Raw genomic sequence first — 25,686 nt, 5'->3', positions numbered from 1 at the left:
CATTAAACAGCTCAAGCAAAGCAAAACTCCCTGCGAGAGAGTTATAATGTCACACTCAAGCTTAACATCCACTTAATCACAGTTCTGACAAACTGCTCTCTTCAAAATCAATCTTCCCAAAGGGGATTTCACAGCGATGCCAAAGAGCAAGCATTTTTGCCAAAGGTTCTTCAAAAAAATGTTCGGTGGGAAGAGCAAAATAACCTGCAATGTTAAAGGTCCCGTGAAGTGCTTATAATTGTGCATTTTTTTTATTTGGTGAAGTTTATTTACAAACAAATTTCGAGAGGATCATGTGCTTATGATTGTTAACAGCTATTCCAACTTTAGCTAAGGACTGATTATCCTATCAGATGATCCCTAACTTACTAAAAATAACCAGACTTTTCTCATCTCAATATCTTCATCTTGAAGAAGTTTTTTTTTTTCCCTCTCCGCTGTCGCCACTGGCTCGCATGGTTCAGGATCGGTAGAGCTGCGCATCAATGAATTTGCTCTTCAGTGTTTGAACTCTCAGTAATGATTTTAAATCACACTGAACTGAGCTAAACTGAACTGAACTTAAACACTAAAAACTGAACTACACAGTTCCAGTTACTAGGACCATTTATCTGAAGCTGCTTTGACACAATCTACATAGCAAAAGCGCTATACAAATAAAGCTGAATTGAATTGAATTGAAGAAACCCCCCCACACAACCCTACTTTCCCTCCTTTAAAATTATTAGCCCCTCTTTGATTTATTTCTTCTTTTTTTAATATTTCCCAAATTATGTTTATCAGAGCAAGGACATTTTCACAGTATGTCTGATAATATTTTTTCTTCTGGAGAAAGTCTTATTTGTTTTATTTTGGATAGAATAAAAGCAGTTTTTAATTTTTTATGAACCATTTTAAGGTCAAAACTATTAGCCCCTTAAGTCTTCAGAACAAACCATCATTATACAATAACTTGCCTAATTACCTTAACTTGACTAGTTAACTTAATTAACCTAGTTAAGCCTTTCAATGTCACTTTAAGCTGTATAGAAGTGTCTTGAAAAATATCTAGTCAAATATTATTTACTGTCATCATGACAAAGATAAAATAAATCAGTTATTAGAGATGAGTTACAAAAACTATTGTTTAGAAATGTGGAAAAAAAATCTTCTCTCCGCTAAACAGAAATCAGGGAAAAAAATAAACAGGAGGGCAAATAATAGGGGGGCTTAACAATTCTGTCTTCAACTGTATATATATAAATATCTATACATCTATATCATATAAATATATTATAATATTATATATATATATATATATATATATATATATATATATATATATATATATATATATATATATATATATATATATATATATATATATATAGTTGAAGTCAGAATTATTAGCCCCCTTTTATTTTTCCCCAATTTCTATTTAAGAGACAGAAGATTGTTTGCAACACACTTCTAAACATAATTGCTTTAATAACCAATTTATTTTATCTTTGCTATGATGACAGTAAATAATATTTGACTAGAAATTTTTCAAGACACTTCTATACAGCTTAAAGTGACACTTAAAGGCTTAACTAGGTTAATTAGGTTAACTAGGCAGTACAGCGTAATTAGGCAAGTTATTGTATAATGATGGATTGTTCTGTAGATTATCGAAGAAAAAAAATTAGCTTAAAGAGGCTAATAATATTGACCTTAAAATGGTGTTTAAAAAATTTAAAACTACTTTTAATCAAGCCAAAATAAAACAAATAAAATTATTAGAAAAAATATTATTAGACATGATTTGCAAAATATTTAAAAAAGAGGAAAAAAAAGACTATAAATATATAAATATATTTATATCCTTTTATTTTATTCATTCATTTATTTTCTTGTCGGCTTAGTCCCTTTATTAATTCGGGGTCGCCACAGCAAAATGAACCACCAACCCATCCAGCTCATTTTTATGCAGCAGATGCCCTTCCAGCCGCAACCCATCTCTGGGAAACATCCACACACACACTCATAAACTACAGACAATTTAGCCAACCCAATTCACCTGTACAGCATGTCTGTGGACTGTGGGGGAAACCGGAGCACCCGGAGGAAAACCCACGCGAACGCAGAGAAAACATGCAAACTCCACACAGAAACGCCAACTGAGCCGAGGATCGAACCAGCGACCCAGCGACTTTCTTGCTGTGAGGCGACAGCACTACCTACTGCGCCACTGCCTCGCCTCCTTTTATTTCATATAATTTGTAAAGCAAGCAAGTTTAAGAATGCATGTAAAGTGTTCAATGTGTACAAACTGAAAACAAAATAAAATTTTATTATGGCAAAAAAAAAAGAATAAAAATGACTTCCAATGGGGGAGGACAAGAAATTCACAATTACACACCAAAAAACAAACAAACTGTGGGATAAAAAGTCACAATCACCACTTTAAAATGAAATGTAAAAGTGTTTAAACGCTGTTAAATTAATATTAGTATTATTTCAGTGTTGTTATTCCATAGTACATTATATCATCATATATAACCCTAATAACATTAAAATAATGTCATTATTAACACACAGACACATTCTGAGATGGACAACCAGACAAACACATACATACAAATACAAACATTCTTTCAAACCATATACATGTGAATGTTATTACCATATTAAACTTTCAACACTTCACTCCTTTTTACTACTAATTTGACCAATTTTATAGCATAGAGAGAGTTTAATAATGGTATGTGCATGCAGCATGAATCTGCTTTGGCTTTGGTGAAGAAGTCAACAAACAAAAAGAGCTTTAAGCAGAATAATCTGATTAACTCAGAGCACAGAAATGGGCCGAATCCTCCTTTATAACGGACAGCAGCGTGATCAGAGCAAACTGCAGAGAGCCTGAACTGCTGCTTTCATTTTCTTAAAGCTGAAAGAAAACCTGTGGCTGGAACACTGGAGCAGAACTGACTATTGATGACCGGACACAGATCATACGCTGAGGTTAATGAAAATATCTCTGATGGAGTGGCATGATGGCTCAGTGGTGAGCACTGTTGCCTCACAGCATGTAGGTCACTGGTTTGAGTCCCGGCTTGGTCAGTTGGCATTTCCGTGTGGAGTTTGCATGTTCTCCCCATGTTGGCGTGGGTTTCCTCCGGGTGCTCCGGTGTCCCACACAGTCCAAACACATGCGCCATAGGGGAATTGATGAACTAACTTGGCCATAGAGATCACCACAGTGGAATGAAACGCCAATTATTATGGCATATGTTTTACGCAGCGGATGCCCTTCCAGCCACAAGCCAGTACTGAGAAATACATTATCATTCACACACACACACATATATATATATATATAGATATATATGCACTCAGAGACTGAGCCGAAGGAAAATGAATGAATGAATATCTCTGTTGGACACGCAGATCAGTCAAAGTGGATTCAATCAGAGTAAATCAGCTTCTGAAAGAGCTCAGCGTCATTAAACTCTCACACACTGAACAGAGATGCACTTGTGTAAAAGACAGCCGTGGCCCTGCAGCACCTAACCACAATTAAGGGGATAGTTCACCCAAAAATGAACAGGGGCTCAATATTTACTCTATTTACTAGGGCTGCACAATATTCCATTCAAGTTTATATGTATAGAGCTTTTTGTACAATAATTATTCAGAGCAGCTTTAAAAACACTGCACTATTCAATTCAATTCATCTTTATTTGTATAGCGCTTACACAATGTGGATTGTGTCAAAGTCTATCAGGGTCTCGTCTGTCAAATCTGAGCTTTATTCTGTATTCTCTATTGGATTCGGATCAGGTGATTGGCTGGGCCATTCTACAGCTTGATTTTCTTTCTCTGAAAGCATTTGAGAATCTCCTCGGCTGTGTTTTGGGTCATTGTCTTGCTGAAATGTCCACCCTGCTTTCATCCTGTTAATGTAGATGTTGGACTGAAGCAGCTGATCTTCATTTACACTGAGGAAGGGCAGAGTGTTGCTGAAGAACAACTGAGAGATTTCAGCTGCTGTCTGAGCCTTCACTGCCGAACTACATCTGCCTTTCTTCATGTGTTTAAGACTTTTTCTCCGCGTCATTTTATTTTATTACACATAACTAATTAGTTTAGTTTTCTTTGCATATATGGATTTCTTTGGTCGTTACCAAACGGCACCTTTAGAAATATGTTTTGATGTGTTCAATATAGTGGTGGGCCATTATCGACGTTAACGTGCTGCGTTAACGTGAGACTCTTATCGTGCGAAAAACAAAATCAATGTTAATCTATTCTCAAAGTTGGTTTGGGAGCTGGGTCTATTCTACGCAAGCTATGATGACTTTCACCTTGATATTTTAGCGTGGATGTATACCTGACCGGTGAGCCGTCTGACAAAAAAGTGCCCGTCCGAATTAAATCAGCAGTTCGGCAGTTTCACTTTAACTCGTGAACATTTCAGTCGTGCCCCCGTGACAAACTGGGGTATTAGACGCAAATAATGTGTAAGGACTGGTGATCGTGTGATGGAATATAATAACGCACGCCAAATGGAAATTTTAAAAAATCCTTCCGCATTTCGCGATGTGTGTGTGTTTGTGTGTGCAGTCCTTTACTGACAGCCGCCTGTGTCGATCTTGTCAAAAAATATGGTGAACGGTACCTACATGACGGTAATAGTTTGATCGCGGTGTTTACTTCAATAATGCCACTAATATCTGCATACTCCACGTCTTAATTCCATTTCTATCAGACGGATGGACGGATGGACGGACGGACGGACGGACGGACGGACGGACGGACGGACGGACGGACGGACGGACGGACGGACGGACGGACGGACGGACGGACGGACGGACGGACGGACGGACGGACGGACGGACGGACGGACGGACGGACGGACGGACGGACGGACGGACGGACGGACGGACGGACGGACGGACGGACGGACGGACGGACGGACGGACGGACGGACGGACGGACGGACGGACGGACGGACGGACGGACGGACGGACGGACGGACGGACGGACGGACGGACGGACGGACGGACGGACGGACGGACGGACGGACGGACGGACGGACGGACGGACGGACGGACGGACGGACGGACGGACGGACGGACGGACGGACGGACGGACGGACGGACGGACGGACGGACGGACGGACGGACGGACGGACGGACGGACGGACGGACGGACGGACGGACGGACGGACGGACGGACGGACGGACAGACAGACAGACAGACAGACAGACAGACAGACAGACAGACAGACAGACAGACAGACAGACAGACAGACAGACAGATAGATAGATAGATAGATAGATAGATAGATAGATAGATAGATAGATAGATAGATATTTATACAACAGTTCTGTCTGGTTCTGGAATCTGATTGGCTGATAGCCGTGATATATATATCAGCACCCGTACAGCCTCTTTACCCTTTGTGTATCACTCCGCCCACACACAGCCAGCAAAAAGCAGACACTACAGATCTAAAGTTTAAAAGATGCACGCTCAGCTGTTTAACTGTCAGTTTATGATTTGAATCCAATGCGGAAGAAAGTAGTTCCTCATACAAAAGGGTTTTTGAGACTCTCCATGTTTGATTTTGTTTTTATATACACAACTATGCCGTCAAACTGACGGCATAGATAGATAGATAGATAGAGCTCATTTTATAATTACAGCACAATGTAATCTTTCTATTAAGCAGTTGTTGTGGGAAAATGTAAACAATTTAGTGGTTTTGCATCAAACTTCAGCTAAATACACATTTTAAGTTAGTTAAAAATGATTATAATGAATGAACACAGCTCACCACGTGCAGGTTGTTCCACAAGGACGCTCATAAACACACACGACACGAGCACACACACAGCCGTCAGTCGTCAATTATTAAACACACACAGGATTATGTTCGGTGAGACACACACAGAAACGGCTGGTCCTGAACATCAACACTGCATCTGCTGATTTTTCCCTCAGGATTATTGCTCTTCCTGAGGACTTTTAACTGGCTCTGATGGACACAGGTAAAACAAACACACTTTATTCATCAAAACTTCTGTTCATCAGGCTGGAAAACCCACAGGAACATTCATATTCATCAATCGGTTTATAAAACACACAGACTGAAACTGCAGAATAAGAGAAGCTTCAGATTCAGTCTGTGTTATTTTAGTCAACTATAACAGTTAGTTTGTTAACAATTTGAATTAAATTGTACTTAACTTTAGCCACAATTTCAGTGACTTCATTGTTTTTATTAGATTTAATATTCATATGTTTTTGTTTTTATTAGTTTTAGTGTATTAGTTCATTATTTTAGTACTCAACTAAATAAAAATGAGAAATGTTGCCGTGGCAGATAATAAGAAACAGTTGTATGTTATTATTTCAGTTTATTTACGTTCACATTTGTATATTTTTTGCACTCTAAAACTGCTGGGTTGTTTAACCTCAGTGTTGGGTCAAATATGGCCAAAGTCAATCATTGGGTTAAAAAGTACAACATAAATTCTATTAAAAATCAAACAATTAATCAAATCAACCCAACGTTGGGTTATGACAACCCAGCAGTTTTGAGAATATGGATTTAAATTATAATTGTTAATAAAAGCCTGGTTTAAATACACTCACAGGCCACTTTATTAGGTACACCTGTCCAACTGCTCGTTAACGCAAATTTCTAATCAGCCAATAACATGGCAGCAACTCAATGCATTTAGGCATGTAGACATGGTCAAGAAGATCTGCTGCAGCTTAAACAGAGCATTAGAATGGGAAAGAAAGGGGATTTAAGTGATTTTAAACGTGGCATGGTTGTTGGTACCACGGGCTGGTCTGAGTATTTCAGGAACTACTGGGATTTTCACGCACAACCATCACTAGGGTATACAGAAAATGGTCCGAAAAAGACAAAATTTCCACTAAGCAGCAATTCTGCGGGCGCAAAGGCCTTGTTGATGCCAGAGGAGAATGGCCAGACTCGTTCCAGCAGATAGAAATGCAGCAGTCACTCAAATTAAATAAGCACTCGCTACAACCGAGATCTGCAGAAGAGCATCTCTGAACACACAACACGTCCAACCTTGAGGCAGATGGGCTACAGCAGCAGAAGACCACACCGGGTGCCACTCCTGTCAGCTAAGAACAGGAAACTGAGGCTACAATTCACACAGGCTCACCAAAACTGGACAATAGAAGATTGGAGAAACGTTGCCTGCTCTGATGAGTCTCCATTTCTGCTGACACATTCAGATGGTCAGGTCACAATTTGGCATCAACAATATAAAAGCATGAATCCATCCTGCCTTGTATCAATGGTTCAGGCTGCTGGCGGTGGTGTAATGGTGTGGGGGAGATTTCCTTGGCACACTTTGGGCCCATTAGTACCAATTGAGTATCGTGTCAACGCCACAGCCTACCTGAGAATTGTTGCTGACCATGTCCATCCCTTTATGAACACAGTGTCTCCATCTTCTGATGGCTACTTCCAGCAGGATAACACGCCAAGTCATAAAGCGTGAATCATCTCAGACTGATTTCTCGAACATGACGATGGGTTCACTGTACTCAATTGGCCTCCACAGTCACCAGAGCTCAATCCAATAGAGCAGCTTTGGTTATGTGGTGGAATGAGAGACTGGCATCATGGATGTGCAGCCGACAAATCTGCAGCAACTGCGTGATGCTATCAAGTCAATATGGAGTGAAAATCTCTGAGGAATTTTCCAGTACCTTGTTGAATCTATGCCACGAAGGATTAAGGCTGAAGAACTAGTAAGGTGTACCTATTAAAGTGGCCGGTGAGTGTATTTAATTATGCAAAACAATATATTTTATTAAATGTTTTAAATAAATGCCCTAAAATTGCAGCATTCTCACTCATTAAGTACACTAAATGAATCTGTAAATGCTGGGTTGTTTAGAATGAAACGTGGACAAACCCAAATGTTGGATTATTTTTAAATTAAATTTTAACTACAGTTTTGAACCCACTGCGTTGTTCGTCCAATTTTGACCCAGTGTTGGGTTAATACAGCATTTTTAGACTGTATTCATTCTTGACCATATTAAGCTAATTTAATATTTTACTGCTTCTTTAAAGAGCCAATGGCGTGATTTTGTGTGAACTTGTTATTTATGATGTGCCTCAGTTAAGCAGATTAACTCTAAACATGCTGGATTGTTGTAACACAATCTTGATTCAAATACGAACAAACACAACATTGCGCTTATTTCTATAAATTATATTCAAATGACACTTTTTAATCTAATAGTTGGGCTTGTCAATATTTGACCCAACATATGGGTTACAACTCAGTATTTTTTAAAGTGTTTACAAAATAAAAATGCTGTGTTTATGATATGCAGACAGTGCATGTTTAATTATATTAAAGAAAAAATGTATTAACTGCTTCTTTAATGGCATGTTTATTATGTTTGATGTGCATCAGTAAAGCAGATATACTGTAAACATGCTGAATTGTCGTAACCTAATGCTGGGTCAAATATGGATGATATTTTGACAGTGCCTTTTTGATTACATTAGGGGAAATACATCATCTGACTGCTTCTTTAATTACATGTTTATGTGTGTCTTTATTATTTTTGATGTGTGCCACAGATGCACTCTAAACATGCTGGGTTGTCATAGTTCAATTTTGGACAAACCCAACATTTTACAATTACATTTAAATGGTACTTTTTAACCCAACTATTTGGTTTGTCCATATTTGATACACTCAAAAAATAATTTTGCTGCTTTAAAATACTAAAAATGAGCTGAAACCACACAACTCTTGAGATTTTTAAATGGGAAATATTTAAACCCAATGGTTGGGTTTGTCTATATTTGGCCCAATATTGGGTTAAACCAATCCAGCATTTGTTTTCAAAGCGTATACAAAAAACGGTTGCTTTATTTATAATAATAAGATCTAAATACTAGATATAACACTCTACATATACTGGGTTGTCGTAACCCAATGTGTGGTCAATAATTAACAAACACAACATTGGGCTAATTTTATTTTGGCTTGGTCCCTTTATTAATCAGAGATCGTCACCGCGGAATGAACCGCCAACTTATCCAGCATATGTTTTACGCAACTGATGCCCTTCCAGCTGCAACCCATCACTGGGAAACATCCATACACTCATTTACACATATATTACACATATTTTTTTCCAATTCCATTTAAATGACACTTTTTAACCTAACCATTGGGTTTGGCCATATTTGACCAAACATTAGGTTACAACAACCCAGCATTTTTCAAAGCATACAGAATAAAAGATAGCTTTTATGAAAATCAGATGTGTTTGATGCTAATAATACGTGAAGATAAGTGCTTTTTTGGTTATATTAGGGGAAGTAATTCAGATTACTGCTTCTTCAAAGAGGCAATGGCATGTTACTGTGTGTGTTTATTATATTTGATGTGTCAGTTCAGCAGTTACACTGTAAACATGCTGGGTTGTTGTAACCCAAATTTAAGGTAAAACATTGACAAACCCATTAAAAATGAAAGGAAAAAACCAAATGACACGTTTTAACCGTTTGTTTGGAGTTGTCCATATTTGACCCAACATTGAGTCACAACAACCCAGCATTGTTTAAAGCATATACAAAAAAAAGTTTGCTTTTATAATAATCAGATGTGTTTGATGTGCGTTAGTTCAGAAGAAACACTCTAAATATACCAGGCTGTCATAACCTAATATTGGGTTCAAATACGGACAAACTCAACATTGGATTAATTTTTCAATCTAATTGCTTTTATAATCTCGATGATTTGGTTTGTCAATATGTGATATATTCCAGCATACAGTGTAATAAGATACTTGACCAGCTACAGACGATGCTAACTGACAACACAAATGAATATAATTCTTCATTAGTACAGAAAAGCTGGGTCACCCTGCAGAAAAATCCAGCTTAAACCAGCCTAGGCTGGTTGGCTGGTTTTAGCTGGTCAACCAGGCTGGTTTTAGAGGGGTTTTGGCCATTTCCAGGCTGGTTTCCAGCCATTTCCAGCCTGGTTTTAGCTGGTCAGGCTGGAAAATGACCAGCTAAATCCAGCTAAAACCAGCTTGACCAGCCTAGCCAGGCTGGGAGCCCAGCCAAAACCAGCTATGTCCAGCTTAAACCAGGCTGGTCAAGCTGGATTTAGCTGGTCATTTTCCAGCCTGACCAGCTAAAACCAGGCTGGAAATGGCTGGAAACCAGCCTGGAAGTGGCCAAAACCCCTCTAAAACCAGCCTGGTCGACCAGCTAAAACCAGCCAACCAGCCTAGGCTGGTTTAAGCTGGATTTTTTAGCAGGGCAGAAAGGCCCTGATCACTTTCAGCCATTTCCAGTCCGTGTGTTCAGAGTTTTGTGTGTCAGGCAGCGGTGAATAATTGATGTCTGTGTGGAGCTGAAGCTTTCTCAGAGTTTCAGGTGACTCCAGCAGCTCCTCAAAACACACAAGCTAAAAGAACTACCTTTATATAGCGTAGAGAAAACTGTGAAAGTGTGCTAATGCTAACCATTAAGCACTGAGCAAACATTTCTGCCAAATATTACAGCAAAAAGTGGATCTAAAACTTGGATTAGAGACTTTAAAGGTGCTTTATGTAAGTGTTGAACTCTTCTAAAGTATAAAAACACCACAACATGTTTGCAGATATTTCAGAAACAAGCTCAGTGAACATTCTTGTTTATTTGAAAAACAATGCTGAAGTCAGATATTCTGCTTTGTAAATGTGCGTTACGTGCCAGAACGGCTGTCTTTGTTTTGGTCTTTTAACCCACCCAATGCCATTTTAGCCAATTATTTTTTAGCAGCCCGGGTCGCCTTGCTGGAAAACAGCGTATTTCATTCATTCAGTCATAAGGACTCTCAAAGTATGCGGTCAGGACTGAAATGCAACCTCTGGTGGACAGTAGCAGCCTCCAAAAATGCATTAGTAATGAATATTAATTAGCAAAAATGTTAAATATTAGGAATGCAAACATTTGGTGAGCATTGTACATTGTAAGATAAGAACAAACAACGTTGTGCTATTTATTTTCCATTTAGATTTGAATTATACTTGTTAACCTATTGGCTGAGTTTGTCCATATTTGACCCAACATTGGTTTACAACAACCCAGCATTTTTCAAAGTGTCTACATTAAAAATGCTTGCTGTTTTTATGATAATCAGATGTGTTTGAGGTGCGTCAATTCAACAGATTCACTCTAAAAAATACTGAGCTGTTGTGATAGGCTACATTTTAACCAGTGTACTAACAGCATGCTACGTGACAAGATTTGCAGTGATGAGCAATTGGGCTTTTTGCACCAGAAGAAACATTTAAATACAGCCATTCAGAAGCAGAGAATAGTGCACTCACTGCACTCCAACACACTGGTAAGGTTTATAATCTAATTAATGCGTATAAAACCTCTTTAACATTATTTCAAGAGTTCACACTTAGCTGATGATTGATTATAAAGCTTGTTTAGCATGCTGTCCCTGAACTCATAAGTTCCTCGAGGCTGGGGTTCCCTCCTGTTTGCAAGGGGAGAGAGCTCTCTTGCTGTAGTAGCTAATGAACAGATAGCGATTGCTCTTAAGCGATAACTAATTACTAGGAGCATGTCTATGGTGCCGATTTGGATAAGTCAATTAACCTAAGTCGAATGTTTTTGGACGGTGAGAGGAAACCAGGGAATCCGGAGGAAACCCACGTGAGGATGGGCAGAACGTGTAAACTCAGATACAGAAATGCAGAAACATTGGCTGGCTTGGTAAGCACTAGAACCAGTGACGTTCTTGCTGTGAGGCAACAGTGCTAACCACTGAGCCGGATTGCAAACACTAAAATAATGGCTTATGTGTGAGAGCTGCTAAAGCAAAAAAAATTGTTTATAGTCAAATATGAAAATATATTTTCAATATATTCAATAAAAAAATTTCAAAAATAAAATTTTAAAATGCAATATGTTTTGGACAGAATTCAGTGTAAAATGTAGGACAGAGAATTATTTTTAGAGTGTATCAACATGAATGGCAGATGTTGTGTAAAACTACATGATGAATGCTGTGAGTTTGCTTCTGGGGTACTGGACATTTACATACCTAGTAAAACTGAAATGTGCAGTGCTATTGGCTACTTTTTACTTAAGTCTATTTTTGAGGCCGTACTTCTTTACTTTTACTTGCGTACAAAAGTGTAGTCAGTCCTTCAACTTTTACCGGAGTCATTTTAAAGGGCCATGAAACCCCCTCGTTTCAGCAGGGTGTTTTCACACCTCTACTTTGGAAAAAGTCAGAAAAGTGGGCGTGTCCAGCTCTGTTTAGGGGGGAGTGTCGGAGGAACTAAAGTGGGATGGTGTGGGAGTGTCTATTTGGGCACCCGCTGAGTTTCAGAGTCAAAATACACCAAGTGTGCCGCAAGCCTGCGTTTGACTGAAGGTCTCGGCCGTTAGATCGCCCCCTGGGGGCTGGCTGCAGTACAAGTCATAAAGCCCGCCTCCTCCGTGTTAATGAAGGAGACTTGAGCCCAAATAAAAAAAAATATTACACTTGCAATAAACACTTGCAAAAAAAGTCCCGAAAGATGGTTCTGGTCGATTAAGGCGCTGGTTATTGTGCTAAAATAGGTGCAGATCTTCATTTTTGTAAACAGTTTGTTTTTAGCAGTAATTTAATGCTGGGCGTGTCATCGTGATTGACAGCTGTGATTGACAGTTTCTCAAAGCAGCGCGTCTGAGCTTCGGCAGGAGACTAGAGTGTTATTATTCGATTTCTGTGTTATTTTACCATGACAAAATGAGTTCAGCAGTAAACTATAGTTTCTGACATACATGATCCTGGTGGAACACTGTTTATTCGCTAAGTTCAGGGCTTTTTTCGGGCTTTATTAGTTTGCTGATACACGCCTAACCACCCAGATAGCAAAATACACTCGGGCCAGTTTCGGCTAGAGTATCGCCTGCCGGAGACTTACCCCTCAGAGCTCAGACTGACTACCTCTGCTGGACCTACTCCGGATGCCTGGACTCACTGCCCGATTCTAGCCCGAGTCAATCGAGCCAGATGCGGCGGCCGAGCGAGCCGGCGCTGCCGCATGCGAGCCGGAATCAGCCGGCGACATTATATTTGTTATATTTGTTAACGTTATTACATCCATTTGTGTTGATACGACAGCAAACGCATGCTGAGAAGTTCGGGGGGCGTGGTTGATTTTACATAAAGCGTTTGATTGGAAGCTCGACTCCGCTCATTTTCGCGGCTCCTCCTCTGGCTCCATCAGACAGTCCTTCTGCGCATGTCAAGGCTCCAATTTCAGCAGTCTTTTGCGACAGTTTGTGCCCGTCAAGCAGGCGTTTTGCCCTCAAGGCGTTCAATGGGAACACACACACACACAAACACACGGGAAAAAGTGACTGTGTTTACATGGACATCTGTAGTCGAATTATTTGCCAAATTATTAAATAGTGGATTTTAACTGCAGTTTGGCTCTTTCATTCAGGGAATTCAGTCATGTCCCTCATGACAAATAAGATATTTGATTCAAGGATCTGCTCTAAGTGTGTATTTTTCATGCAATGTTTGATACCGCACGGCGAATGAGAGAAAAAACCCCTCCTCATTTCCCGGAAACTTAGATGTACACGGCAGGTAGCGTCAGAAAGCCGCGCGTGTTATTCCGGTCACTAAATGCGGTGAAAATCCTCCACGAGGTTAATGTTTGGTTGTGGTGCTAACATGTTTACACTCGGTGCAATAGTTAACTTAGTTCGATATGAACAAACTGAATAAACAAAGAGCACTGGTCGCTCACTTACCAAATCTGTAGAGACAGAACAATCACCAGCAACTAGAGCCGCGTCTTTATTAAGAGAAGACTACAAGCGAATCCGGATCTCAGCGTTTGCAGATGAGAACAGCTCTCAGGTAAACAATAATCCTCCTTAGACACGTAAGTTATTGTTGTCGAGCGTCGCGTACACTGTTAATCCACACGTGACTCCAGCTGAGCTCTCACAGAGAGAAAATGAAAACGAAACTTCACTGCAGCAAACTATAAAAGCAACACTTCATGCTTGTTTTGCCAACACAACGTGGCGTCTCTGCCGTCTAAACACTGTGACAGTAATGAATATTAATGAAGTTGCACAATAGAGCGTGCTGATTGGTTTGAACCAAGCTTTACTCATGCATTAATGCATCACACTGTAAGACGTAATAAGACACACTCTGGCACAGACGTCCAGTCTGCACGCTGGAATACAACGCTATTATGTCATGACCGTGACGCAGCTTCAAAAATTAGTTTCAAACCGGAAGTACGAATTTACTTGAAATAACGCAAAAACAACCAATTTACACTTTTTAGTGAAATATAGGTGTCCTAATAGTGTTTTTAGCAGTGTGGGACACATATACGACTGTCAACAGCTCAAAAAATGTGTTGAGGTGTTTCGTGACCCTTTAAACATGAGTATCTGTACTTCTACTTAAGTAAAGGATTTCTGTATTTTTGCTATCTCTGGTGGCTTAAGAATCGTCTGATTGATGAATCATAAATTAAATAATGCGGGGCCGGCTGCAAGCAATCGTAAGCAAGTGATCCTCTTCAAATTAGTTTATAAACAAACTTCAGATATGTAATATTTCCAGTACTTTTACCATTAACCAACATATCAACCATTTGGTAGAGGCTGATATTTTAGAAATGTGTGTTACATTAGCGACATTAGGAGTTAGGAAATTAAATTTAAAATGTTTTTCTTGGTCGGGTAGTTAAAGGAAGAACATATAAGCTACATATAACATTTTAGCTGCGAAATTTAATTGCAAAAAATAATGATTAGCAGAAAACCCCATACAGAAACCCGTGAAATAAATAAGGATGTGCCAACTTTTTCACAAGCCTGCATCTGTGCATTTCTCCTGTGCAGCTGCTCGTCTAAACCCGTCTGCTGGAGATACGAGACCGCAGGGCTCTTCAGGCCTCCAGGACCCTCATCATGATGCAGCGGGACACAGAGATGCAGTGATTTTACCCAGCGTCCCAGCATACGACTCGGTCAGCATCTTCACAGCCGGTCCTGCCAATGACACCGACAGCATCCAGACGGCTCATCTGGCCTACGAAACAGACAGCAACCGCACAATAAACCCAGCGTTCGACACGGACAGCACACACACACTCCATCAGCCCTACACAGCGCACATGGAAGGAGTCCCGGGGCCTGCTGGAGGTGACGGTCCGGCTGGCAGCATCTCTCTGAATCCTCCTCCTTACAGCCCGCCGGACCCAAAAACAGCTTACCTCATGTTCCCCGCACCGCTACAGCATTACTCAAACCAACCGGTTATCGCCTGCCAACCCGCCAATCCACCCGCTTTCTACCCGCCCTCATTCCTGCCACCGTCCACCTACCCATCATACACCATAGTAAGTAAATCAGCAGACTTACACAAAACCACTTACACCCCATTCACACAGGGCGCACGCTTCCCATTTACTTTGAATGGGTGACGTCAGGCGTTGCCGAACTGCATTTTGGATCCGTCGGCGCTGCTTCAGAGACGTTGCTCCCTGCAGAAATTAGGACTTGCTAAACTTTTCAATGGGGTATATGCCGAAGCATGCTAATAGGACTTTTAATTTGCCAGTAACCTGGGTTAAGCGCTTCCGGGGAATTGAATGCCAATGCAAAATCCGGTGCGTTTAAGGTCTTCTTTAAGGTTTTCTTTAAAAATCAGCGCTCTCCACTAGCTGAGTGATATCCGATTTAAAGTGGGTCTCAGATTGTACAAGAAGCACTGCATTAAATTACATTTCCCCCGCCATATCTTTATAATATGAGCATTTATTTTACCCCAGTATATTCAATGGAGCTTCTGCGTTAGCCTGGCGATTCTGACGGGCGCGTGCGAGTAAACAGCTTTTGTCTCGTTTTACGCTTGAGCAACAAAATAAATGCTAAAGTTTATTTAACTGAATGTATTTTAATGACATTACAACATCGATGCTGTATAAGGAACCGTATAAAATGGAAAAAAGTTCACAATAACAGGTCACCGGAAGTGTATCAGCATGGGAACAGCACTAGCTCGGCATATACCCTATTGCAGACGGAAGTGTCAGCCAATCAGATCACTGTATGCAAATACACCAGCTCAGACAGTGGCCTATTGCTGACTAATTTCATTGGGTGACGCTTCTATGACGATCGCGTCAGCCCCAACTTTAGACACGGCCACTGTCAAGCGTTGACGCTGACGCCCCATTTACACGGGGCTTCAGCGTCAATGCTTGACGGAAGGCGTGTCTGAAGTTGCGGCTGAAACAATCGTCATAGAAGCGTCACCCAATGAAATTCAGTCAGAAATAGGCCACTGTCTAGCTGGTGTATTTGCATACAGCGATCTGATTGGCTGACGCCTCCGTCCACAATGCAATTCGACAACGCCTGACGTCACCCATTCAAAGTGAATGGGAAGCGTTGACGCCCCGTGTGAATGGGGCATTAAGGCCCAATTCCAGAGTGTAAAGGGCAAGGGCTTCAAAATTAACCCCTGATGGGTCGTTCATGAACGATTTGTTCATTTTGAACGAATCTTCAATATGACTCGGAAACTACGAGTCCTCTCAGGGAGTGATTCATTCATTCGCACATTTGTGCAGGTGGTATCGTTCATTTCAAGTCTTTTGAGTCGTTCATCGTGGAAAGGCAGAAGCCAATCATATGCGTTTAGAGCCGGAAAAAGAATTGATCTGTTAAGGGCTTAAGCCCTTGATGTATTGTCAAAATCCCCTGATCTTTTGGAATATATTGCACTGAAATAAAAATAGGTTGTATAACATTTGTTTTGTTATATAAGTGCTTAAAATGAGCACATACATCACGTGCATTCAGCTTAATGCAGTGTTTGTGTCGGGTATTTAAATAGTCAGCTGTTTAGCAGTACCTGTTTCTACCGGCAGGTGGGAGTGGCTCTGTTGTCACATGGTGTTAAAAAAAATCCCGTCACTGCACTGTCATTGTTCATTCATTATTTTAAGGAGCTGAAGCTGATGAGGTAATAATACAACTGTTTCGCCAAACTGAGTAGTTCTAACTACTGATGAAGCTTAATATTTGTTTTCACAGTATAAAATGTGTGGCGTTTTGGTGAAATAAAATAACCAATTAATAAAATATGTGTCAAATTAATATAAATACATGCAGATTAGTCATAAAAATGTAAATTGTACTAGCTTTCTAGATATGACATGGATATCTAGCCATATCTATATCTATGGCCATCTATGATATAGCCAGTCACATCTGTGTCTGTAATAGTTAAATCACCGTGAGTTCATGCATCTAGCTTATTATTTTATAGCTATATTCTACTATAACATGCTATATCAGTTAGCATCGGATTATAAATCGGCTTTCTACCTAAGATGGCTGGAATAACACATATAGACCATTTATTGTCGCAGTGGTGTAAATGATCAGTTAAAGCATTTTCATCTTTATTCAGATCTTATTTTCGTTCAACTACAGCAATAGCTGGATGCCTTCATCCATATTAGGGATTTCCTGGAATGTTCTACTACTTTTATGAGGCATATATAATTTCTGCTCAAGTGTGAATAAAACAGCCTTTACATGCATTTAAAGTGCTACAAAGCCCACATCACCCTATTTTGAGGAAAACTGAAAAAAAAAATCCCTCTGAAGAAATTTGAAGTAAACATATTTCTAGCATATATAGATCTTTATTTTTATTTTTTTGTACTATTTTTATACAATTGTTATTATATCAAAAATAGTAGCCTATTGAAATATTAATATTTTACAAGGTATTTATTTTAGAAATTCCAGTACCTGGACAACACTACACCTTAGTTAACCAGTCTGTCCAAGGAAACATGTTTGTAGCTTTGTATCACATTGGATAACAACTCAAAATAAATCCTATTTTCAGATATGAAGACATGCAGAAAATTACATTTTCAAAAAACAAACAGAAACTGCACATCAGGCGGAGAAAGGAGGCTCAAGGGGTCTGATATGGCTCATTACAGACTAGTAAATGTGAAGTGGGTTAATTTATCAATGTGTTTACCAATCACAAAGCTTGACAATGTATTGTTAAAAGACTGTCAACTAAAAAACCCTATATTTATTAATAAACCATTTATAATCATTTTATTAAGATCAGAGTAGATCACCTTTTGGTATTTTAGCGGGGTGAATTAGAACTTTTATTGGGGGGGTGTAGGGGATTTCTTTGGGGCTAAGCTTCTAATCCCTTTCAACCCTAGCAACGTCCCTGTGCCTCAGTGAACCAAATTTCTATATTTAATTCAATTATATCTAATTTATTAATCAAACTTTAGTTTTCAGTGTTTTAAGGGATATAGGGTGTATGCCGAGCTAGTGCTGTTCCCATGCTGATACACTTCCGGTGACCTGTTATTGTGAACTTTTTCCATTTTATACGGTTCCTTATACAGCATCAATTATGTAATGTCATTAAAATACATTCAGCTAAATAAACTTTAGCATTTATTTAGTTATTTATTTATTATTTAGTTAAAAAGCTGTTTACCCGCACGCGCCCGTCAGAATCGGCAGGCTAGCGCAGAAGCTCCATTGAATATACTGGGGTAAAATAAATGCTCATATTATAAAGATATGGCGGGGGAAATGTAATTTAATGCAGTGCTTCTTGTACAATCTGAGACCCACTTTAAATCGGATATCACTCAGCTAGTGGAGATCGCTGATTTTTAAAGAAAACAGACCTTAAACGCACCGGATTTTGCATTGGCATTCAATTCGCCGGAAGCGCTTAACCCAGGTTACTGGCAAATTAAATCCTATTAGCATGCTTCGGCATATACCCTATTGAGTGGTTCTCAAGGACATTTGTGATATTAAAGAGCCCCTATTATGAGTTTTTGAAAATGACCTTCAATGTAGTGTGTAACACAGCTCTAAGTGCAGTGAAATATCCAGGCTTAAACCTGAAAGTGCACGTGTTTAAAACTATTGATTCATCTATAAAAGAGTCGACTCATAGTGCTTCAAATTAATTATCTTTATAACCAGTCTTTAGCCGTTTCGTCATGACGTCGATATGAAACTTAAGCCCCGCCCAATTGTTGTACGCGCAAACCCGGGAAAATTGAAACCTGCGGCTCCGCCCACAAACACTGTAGCAGATCCCGGTTGAACCATGTCATGAAGACGCTATGCTCATAGATATATACCTTAGATGTCGCCTGGCCTATTGTTGTCTATTGGACGGAATGCGTCAATAGCGCCGCCATCTTGCTACAGGGTAGCGCTCCTTTGAAATGAATGCGGGACCAAAGTACAGTGGAGGACTGTGGCCATCCAAAGCCAGAGATATACACATATACACATATATCTATGATCGGGAGTTTTCCTGGATGTTAGTATGTAATTTTTTTTTCCAATTACGAAAATTATAATTTTACATCACTTTTCTACATTGATGGATCAGTGACCGCACGGGCATTCCTGACAAAAAGCTTGTGTTTGTGTGTACAGAAATGTACTATTCACCCTCCCTGTTAAATTTGATCTAATCATGTCCTGAAACACACCTCCTCTCCTGCTTTCACTTCTCATACTGACGGAGAGAGAGATTCGTTTGTGAATGAGTCTCCGTTATGAACAACTCCTTCACTAGCCGACAATAATAAAGTTTCTGGCAGCGCAGCATCTCGTTGTCATATTTATTTTGCATTGTTTGCTGATTTTATTCAACAAAACTAGCATAAGCCGAGTGTTTAGTGCGAGTTGGAGCTGCTTTGCCGTATGGTGAATGCAGTAAGTGACTGTTATCATCAATAACGTGACCTGATTAGCACAAAAGTTCAGAATATACAAAAACAGAAAAAAATCCTTAATATTACCTATGAAATGTTCTGCCTTAGTGCTTTGTTTTCTTTGTTTGCTCGTTACTACACCCGTAGACAGCGCTAAAGTCCCGCATCTTCACGTAATTAACACTGTCTTGACTAGTGCGGTTGAATGACACTTGTCCTGGGAGCACTGTACCAATGTGGCGGCGCTATTGACGCATGCTCAGGGCCCCTATGCGATATCTAGTGTATATGTCTATGCGCTATGCTCAGCTGTATTACTGGAAGTGTGAGGGGAAGTTAGTGTTATTTTCTCTACCCAAATATGAAACTGTGAAGAGTCAGTGGTTGAGGTTTATTTTAGCAAAAATACCTCAGCATTATAGCCCTCATTTTTTTGTTGTGTATTCTGGCAAATTTTCGTACTATTGGCCCTAGTAGCAAAGAATTCTGGCCCAGATTTGGCAAAAAGCTGGCACAGCAGGCATTCATCCGGCACTGGCATACAGCATGTGGGCCAAACATGGCCCGGGTTTGGCAGAGGTGGCACCGTCTTTAAGGTGGCACACAAGATTTGGGCCAGATGTAAAATGTAGTATTTGGCCCAGATTTAAACATTTGATAAGTGGGCCATGTGAGTTTGGCCAGTCTTGACCCACATTTAAAATACACTAAAATCATTTTTGAGTAAAGAAAAAAAATTCTACCAATCAGGTCACTTTGAGAAAAAGCGTGCCCATAGTGTGCCTAGAGAGCATCACTCCATGGGTTTATCAATTTCATTGCAATCGTGACACACCAACCTATCTGGCCCAGTTCAGGCCCAGTTATGAGTTATTAACTTGGCTGAGACTTGGCCCAGATATGGTCTGTGTTTGGCCCTTGTCTGGAAGCCAGATTTGGTCCAGTCATGTACCGTAATTCACTGCGGCATGTGGGCCAAGCAAAACCTGATTGTGTGGGCCAGAGCTGGGCCAGAGAAATTTTGCTATGTGGGTGGTTTCAAGTGTGCCCATGCTTCTTACTTATAATAACTATTAACATCCTGTCAGTCTAGATCAGGGGTTCTCAAACTCCAGCTTGTTCCAACACACCTGCAAAAGTGTTTCTAGAAAGCCTATTAAGAGCTTGATTAGCTAGCCCAGGTGTGTCTGAATGGGGTTGGAGCTAATATCAGCAGGACACACTGGAGAAGCCCTGGTCTAGATGCTGTGAATGTGTGCCTGTTGTTTTCAGTATATGAACGGGCCGCCACCACCGCCGCTGGGAGAAGAGCAGCAGCCGTTACCTAAAGATTACCTGGTGGAGTCTCTGCTGGTCACCATCTTCTGCTGCATCATGAGCGGACTCTTCGCCGTCATGTACTCGTATGAAGTGAGCATCTGAAACACAACACACACTGCTGAAAACACCACTCACAGCCATCCTTTTTCTCAGGGTTCCCACTCTTTCATGGACACCAAATTCACCCTCAGCATATACAGTTAGAATTATTCACCCTCCTGTGACTTTCTTTTTCAATAATTTTCCAAATGATGTTTAACAGAGCAAGGAATTTTCACAGTATTTTCTATAATGTTTTTGTCTTCGGGAGAAAGTTTGACTTGTTTTATTTCGGCTGGAATAAAATTTTAAGGTCAATATTATTAGCCCCCTTAAGAAATATTTGTTTGAATTGTCTACAGAACAAACCACTGTTATACAATGACTTGGCTTATCACATTAACTTGCCTAATTAACCTAGTTAGGCTTGCACTTGAATACTAGTGTCTTGAAAAATATAGACAGACACGTTCAAAGGACTTTAATACAATTAGTTGAGCTCTGTACTGGCAATATTTACAGTATATGTGGTTTCTGAAATCCCTTACAATGAACTCCCCTACAAAATGACCCCAAACAATGTTAAATTATGAATTCTTTCCAAATAGAGTAAAATTGCATTAATATTGGAAATTACACTCGCCGGCCACTTTATAAGGTACACCTGTCTAACTGCTCGTTTACACAAATTTCTAATCAATCACATGGCAGCAACTCAATGCATTTAGGCATGTAGACATGGTCAAGACGACCTGCTGCAGTTCAAACAGAGCATCAGAATGGGGAAGAAAGGGGATTTTTATTGTGGCATGGTTGATGGTGTCAGATGGGCTGGTCTGAGTATTTCAGAAACTGCTGATCTACTGAAACTGCTGGTCCATCCTGCCTTGTATCACCGGTTCAGGCGGCTGGTGGTGGTGTAATGGTGTGGGGGAGATTTTCTTGGCACACTTTGGGTCCATTAATACCAATTGAGCATTGTGTCAACACCACAGCCTACCTGAGTATTGTTGCTGACCATGTCTATTCCTTTATGACCACAGTGTACTCATCTTATGATGGCTACTTCCAGCAGGATAACACACCATGTCATAAAGTGTGAATCATCTCAGACTGATTTCTTGAACATCACAATGAGTTCACTGTACTTAAATGGCCTCCACAGTCACCAGAGCTCAATCCAATAGAGCACCTTTGGGATGTGGTGGAACGGGAGATTGGCATCATCATTGTGCAATCAACAAATCTGCAGCAAATGTGTGATGCTATCATGTCAATATGGAGCAAAAAAAATATTTCCAGTACCTTGCTGAATCTATGCCATGAGAGATTAAGGCAGTTCTGAAGGCAAAAGGGGGTCCAACCCAATACTAGTAAGGTGTACCTAATAAAATGGCTGTTGACTGTATATCACAGAAAAACATTTTGCAATGTCATTTTTTCCCAAATATTTTGCAGCCCATATATATATATATATATGTATGTATGTGTGTGTAGTACATGTTTTTGTGACATATCAGGACACAAATCTGTATAATGACATGGATATAACACAGGTATTACAAAAAGGAGGTGAAATATGAGGTGAAATAATATTGGTGACATCCTCATTTCTCAAAAAGCTTATAAATCAAATAGGATGAGTTTAATCAGAGAGTAAAGCTGCACACAGTCTCCTGTGATGGTTGGGTTTGGGGGTAGGGTGGGGTGAGGGCAATATAATATACGGTTTGAACAGTATAAAATGAATGGAAACCTATACAATGTACCCACTTTTCACAAAAAAAGTGTGGGTGTGTGTATAGATAGAGAGAAATCCCAACGTGATCTTGGATGTTTTATGTCATTGGTATATAATGCTATTCAGCAGATGTTCACATGGTGGCTTTTTCACCATTTTAATGATGTATTTATTATTAATCAATGAATGTATTGAATAATAAACTATACAATTATAAAAAGATGGAAGTTAACCAGTTATTAATGATGTCCTCTGACCTGTGCAGACCCGTGCGGCGCTGAGCAGAGGCGATATCCGAGAAGCAGAGAAAACGTCCCAGAAGGCCCGGCTGCTCGTCATGTTCAGTCTGATGTTCGGCGTCTTCATCTTTGTGGGCTGGATTGTTTATGTGGTGATCGTCCTCTGTGCATAAACATGACTGACGCTACAGCATGCAGCATTTACAGTTCAACATACAGTTATTATCGAATTTATCGTGAACGTTTTTATATGTCAAACATTTCCCAAGTTATAAACAACAAAATCCTACGTCCAATGCACTCTAAATATAAGAGAAAAAAACATTCAGTCATACATTTCCCTTCAGCTTAGTCCCTAATTTATCAGGGGTCACCACAGTGGAATGAACTGGCAACTATTTCAGTATATGTTTTTACAGCGGATGCCCTTCGAGCTGCAACCCAGTACTGGGAAACACCCATGCACACTCATTCACACACACACACACGCACGTACACACACGCACGCACGCACACACGCACATATATATTTTACAGCTATTCAATTCACCTATAACGCATGTGTTTGGACTGTGGGGAAACTGGAGCACCCGGAGGAAACCCACACAGAAATGCCAACTGACCCAGCCGGGACTCAAACCACTGACCTTCTTGCTGTGAGGCAACAGTGCTAACCACTGAGCCACAGTGTCGCCTGAATAATAATAATAATAATAATAATAATAATAATAATAATAATAATAATAATAATAATGATGATGATGATGATGATGATGATAATAATAATAATAATACATTTACTTTGAGTAGCTTGAACTTATGTTTTTGTTGTTTATCGTTATGAATCCCTTATCCGAAGAGCACAGACATTATTTACCCCTAAAGCACTTTTTGTTTGACTTTGGATTTCCCAAGTGATGTTTCACAAAGCAGGGAATTTTTTTCCAAGTATTTTCTATTATATTACTTCTGCAGAAAGTCTTTTTTGTTTGTTTGTTTGTTTGTTTGTTTAGCTGGAATAATAATTAAAAAATGTAAAAGCTGCTCAAGTCAGTATTATTTGCACACTTAAGAATTGTATTTCTCCAAATGTCTACAGAACTAAACTAGGCAAACCAAACCTACATTATTAACACAGTTAAGACTGTAAATGTCACTTAAAGCTGAATAGAGTTTTAAAATAACCAGTAAGATAGTATGCACTGTCATCATGAGAAATACAAAAGAAATGAGTTATTTAAAAATAGTTATTACAACTATTGTTTAAAAATGTATTTAGACATCTCTGTTGAATATCACTTGGGAAATACAGAAAAACTTCAACACGTCACCATTTTTTTCAGAAAACATGTTTCTAAAGGTGCTGTTAACTTAAAATTTTCCCCAGATGTTGGTAACAACTAAAGAAATCCATATATGCAAAGAAAACAAATCTAATTAGTTTACAAATGAAGTTATGCGTGATCAAATGAAAAGACGCAGAGGAAAAATATGGAACGCGTGAAGAAAGGAAAGCGTAAAAAGGCAGTGAAGGCCCGGACAGCAGCTGAAATCTCTCAGTTGTTCTTCAGCAACACTCTGCCCTTCCTCAGTGTAAATGAATATCAGCTGCTTCAGTCCAACCTCTACATTAGCAGGAGGATGAAGATGAAAGCAGGGTGGACATTTCAGCAAGACGATGATCCAAAACACAGCAGAGGAGACTCTCAAATACTTTCAGAGAAAGAAAATAAAGCTGTGGAATGGCCCAGCCAATCACCTGACCCGAATCCAATAGAGAATACAGAATAAAGCTCAGATTTGATAGACGAAACCCACAGAACCATCAAGATTTTGACACTGTTGAAGTCTGTAAGACTCACACCTGAGCAATGCAAGTGACTTCATTCTCCATATGAGGTGTTTAAGCTGCAGAACCAAAACAGCTTCTTTTCTCCTTTTATGCCCAGTACAAAAGTCTTTGTTTATACAGAGATATGTTTTATAAACCCACTTAAACAAACCCTAAATACACTGCCTAAATAAAGATTGTAAAAAAGAAATAATAATAATAATAATAATAATAATAATAATGATAATAAAAACTACAAAACTTTATAAAATAAAAAGTAAACATAATAAATGTATAAATAAATTAATAAATAAAATAAAAAAAGTAAATACATAAATAAATGGACAACAATGATGGGTGATAATGCTGTGCTGTCTTACAATGTTACCCTAACAAAGACTAAGCATGAGGGTCAGGACAGAGAAAAAAAAAGATTAGTTACATACAAGAGAAGTCACATTAGCCCCCAGAAAGTACAATTACAGCAAAGAAATATGATAATAAGGATTGCCAATTTGCTAGAACCTCTAATTGAATATTTATTTTTTTCCAAGTGTCGATATAACATTAGATCTTGAAGCCAGTGTGATGCTTTAGGTGGATTTACAGACTTCCAGTGCAAGACAATTATTCTGCGAGCCAGTAAAGATGTTAAGGCATCTTAATGTTTTGTTGTATTTGAGTCAGAC

The 25,686-nt window shown here is 39.5% G+C and overlaps 3 protein-coding genes across 4 annotated transcripts in view; 2 read left to right on the top strand and 1 right to left on the bottom strand.

The window, feature by feature from the left end:
• Nucleotides 1-25,686, top strand: part of acaa2 (acetyl-CoA acyltransferase 2) — a 654,279-nt gene that overhangs the window by 338,884 nt on the left and 289,709 nt on the right. The window lies entirely within an intron of this gene.
• prrt1b (proline rich transmembrane protein 1B) lies at nt 5,532-23,692 on the top strand. Of its 2 annotated transcripts, XM_009303711.5 has the most exons (4): nt 5,532-6,014; nt 14,924-15,423; nt 21,100-21,237; nt 23,193-23,692. In XM_009303711.5, the coding sequence occupies exons 1-4, from the start codon at nt 6,005-6,007 to the stop codon at nt 23,337-23,339; spliced, it is 795 nt and encodes a 264-aa protein (XP_009301986.1). In that variant the 5' UTR covers nt 5,532-6,004; the 3' UTR covers nt 23,340-23,692. The 2 variants fall into 2 exon arrangements, with proteins under 2 accessions (XP_009301986.1, XP_073766120.1); XM_073910019.1 differs by lacking the exon at nt 5,532-6,014 and having other exon boundaries at nt 13,804-15,423; nt 23,193-23,457.
• Nucleotides 5,571-25,686, bottom strand: part of sh3glb2a (SH3-domain GRB2-like endophilin B2a) — a 59,255-nt gene continuing 39,139 nt past the window's right edge. The window contains exons 12-15 of the transcript XR_012383635.1: nt 23,185-23,329; nt 21,163-21,245; nt 14,885-15,113; nt 5,571-6,001 (exon numbers count right to left, since the gene is read on the bottom strand). The gene's annotated coding sequence lies outside the window, so the exon portion shown is untranslated. The remainder of the gene's footprint in view (nt 6,002-14,884; nt 15,114-21,162; nt 21,246-23,184; nt 23,330-25,686) is intronic.

The sequence above is a fragment of the Danio rerio genome, chromosome 8 (genome assembly GCF_049306965.1).
Source record: "Danio rerio strain Tuebingen ecotype United States chromosome 8, GRCz12tu, whole genome shotgun sequence".
NCBI lineage: Eukaryota > Metazoa > Chordata > Actinopteri > Cypriniformes > Danionidae > Danio > Danio rerio.
Note: the sequence above shows the minus strand (reverse complement) of the source record. Positions and strands in the feature narration are given on the sequence as shown.

Excerpts from the sequence above, each read along its gene's own strand:
- prrt1b (XM_073910019.1), top strand. The coding sequence starts at position 14,875 with ATGTGCCAACTTTTTCACAAGCCTGCATCTGTGCATTTCTCCTGTGCA. Across the intron at positions 15,424-21,099 it reads CCTACCCATCATACACCATA|TATATGAACGGGCCGCCACC; the intron begins GTAAGTAAATCA and ends TGTTGTTTTCAG. Across the intron at positions 21,238-23,192 it reads CCGTCATGTACTCGTATGAA|ACCCGTGCGGCGCTGAGCAG; the intron begins GTGAGCATCTGA and ends TGACCTGTGCAG.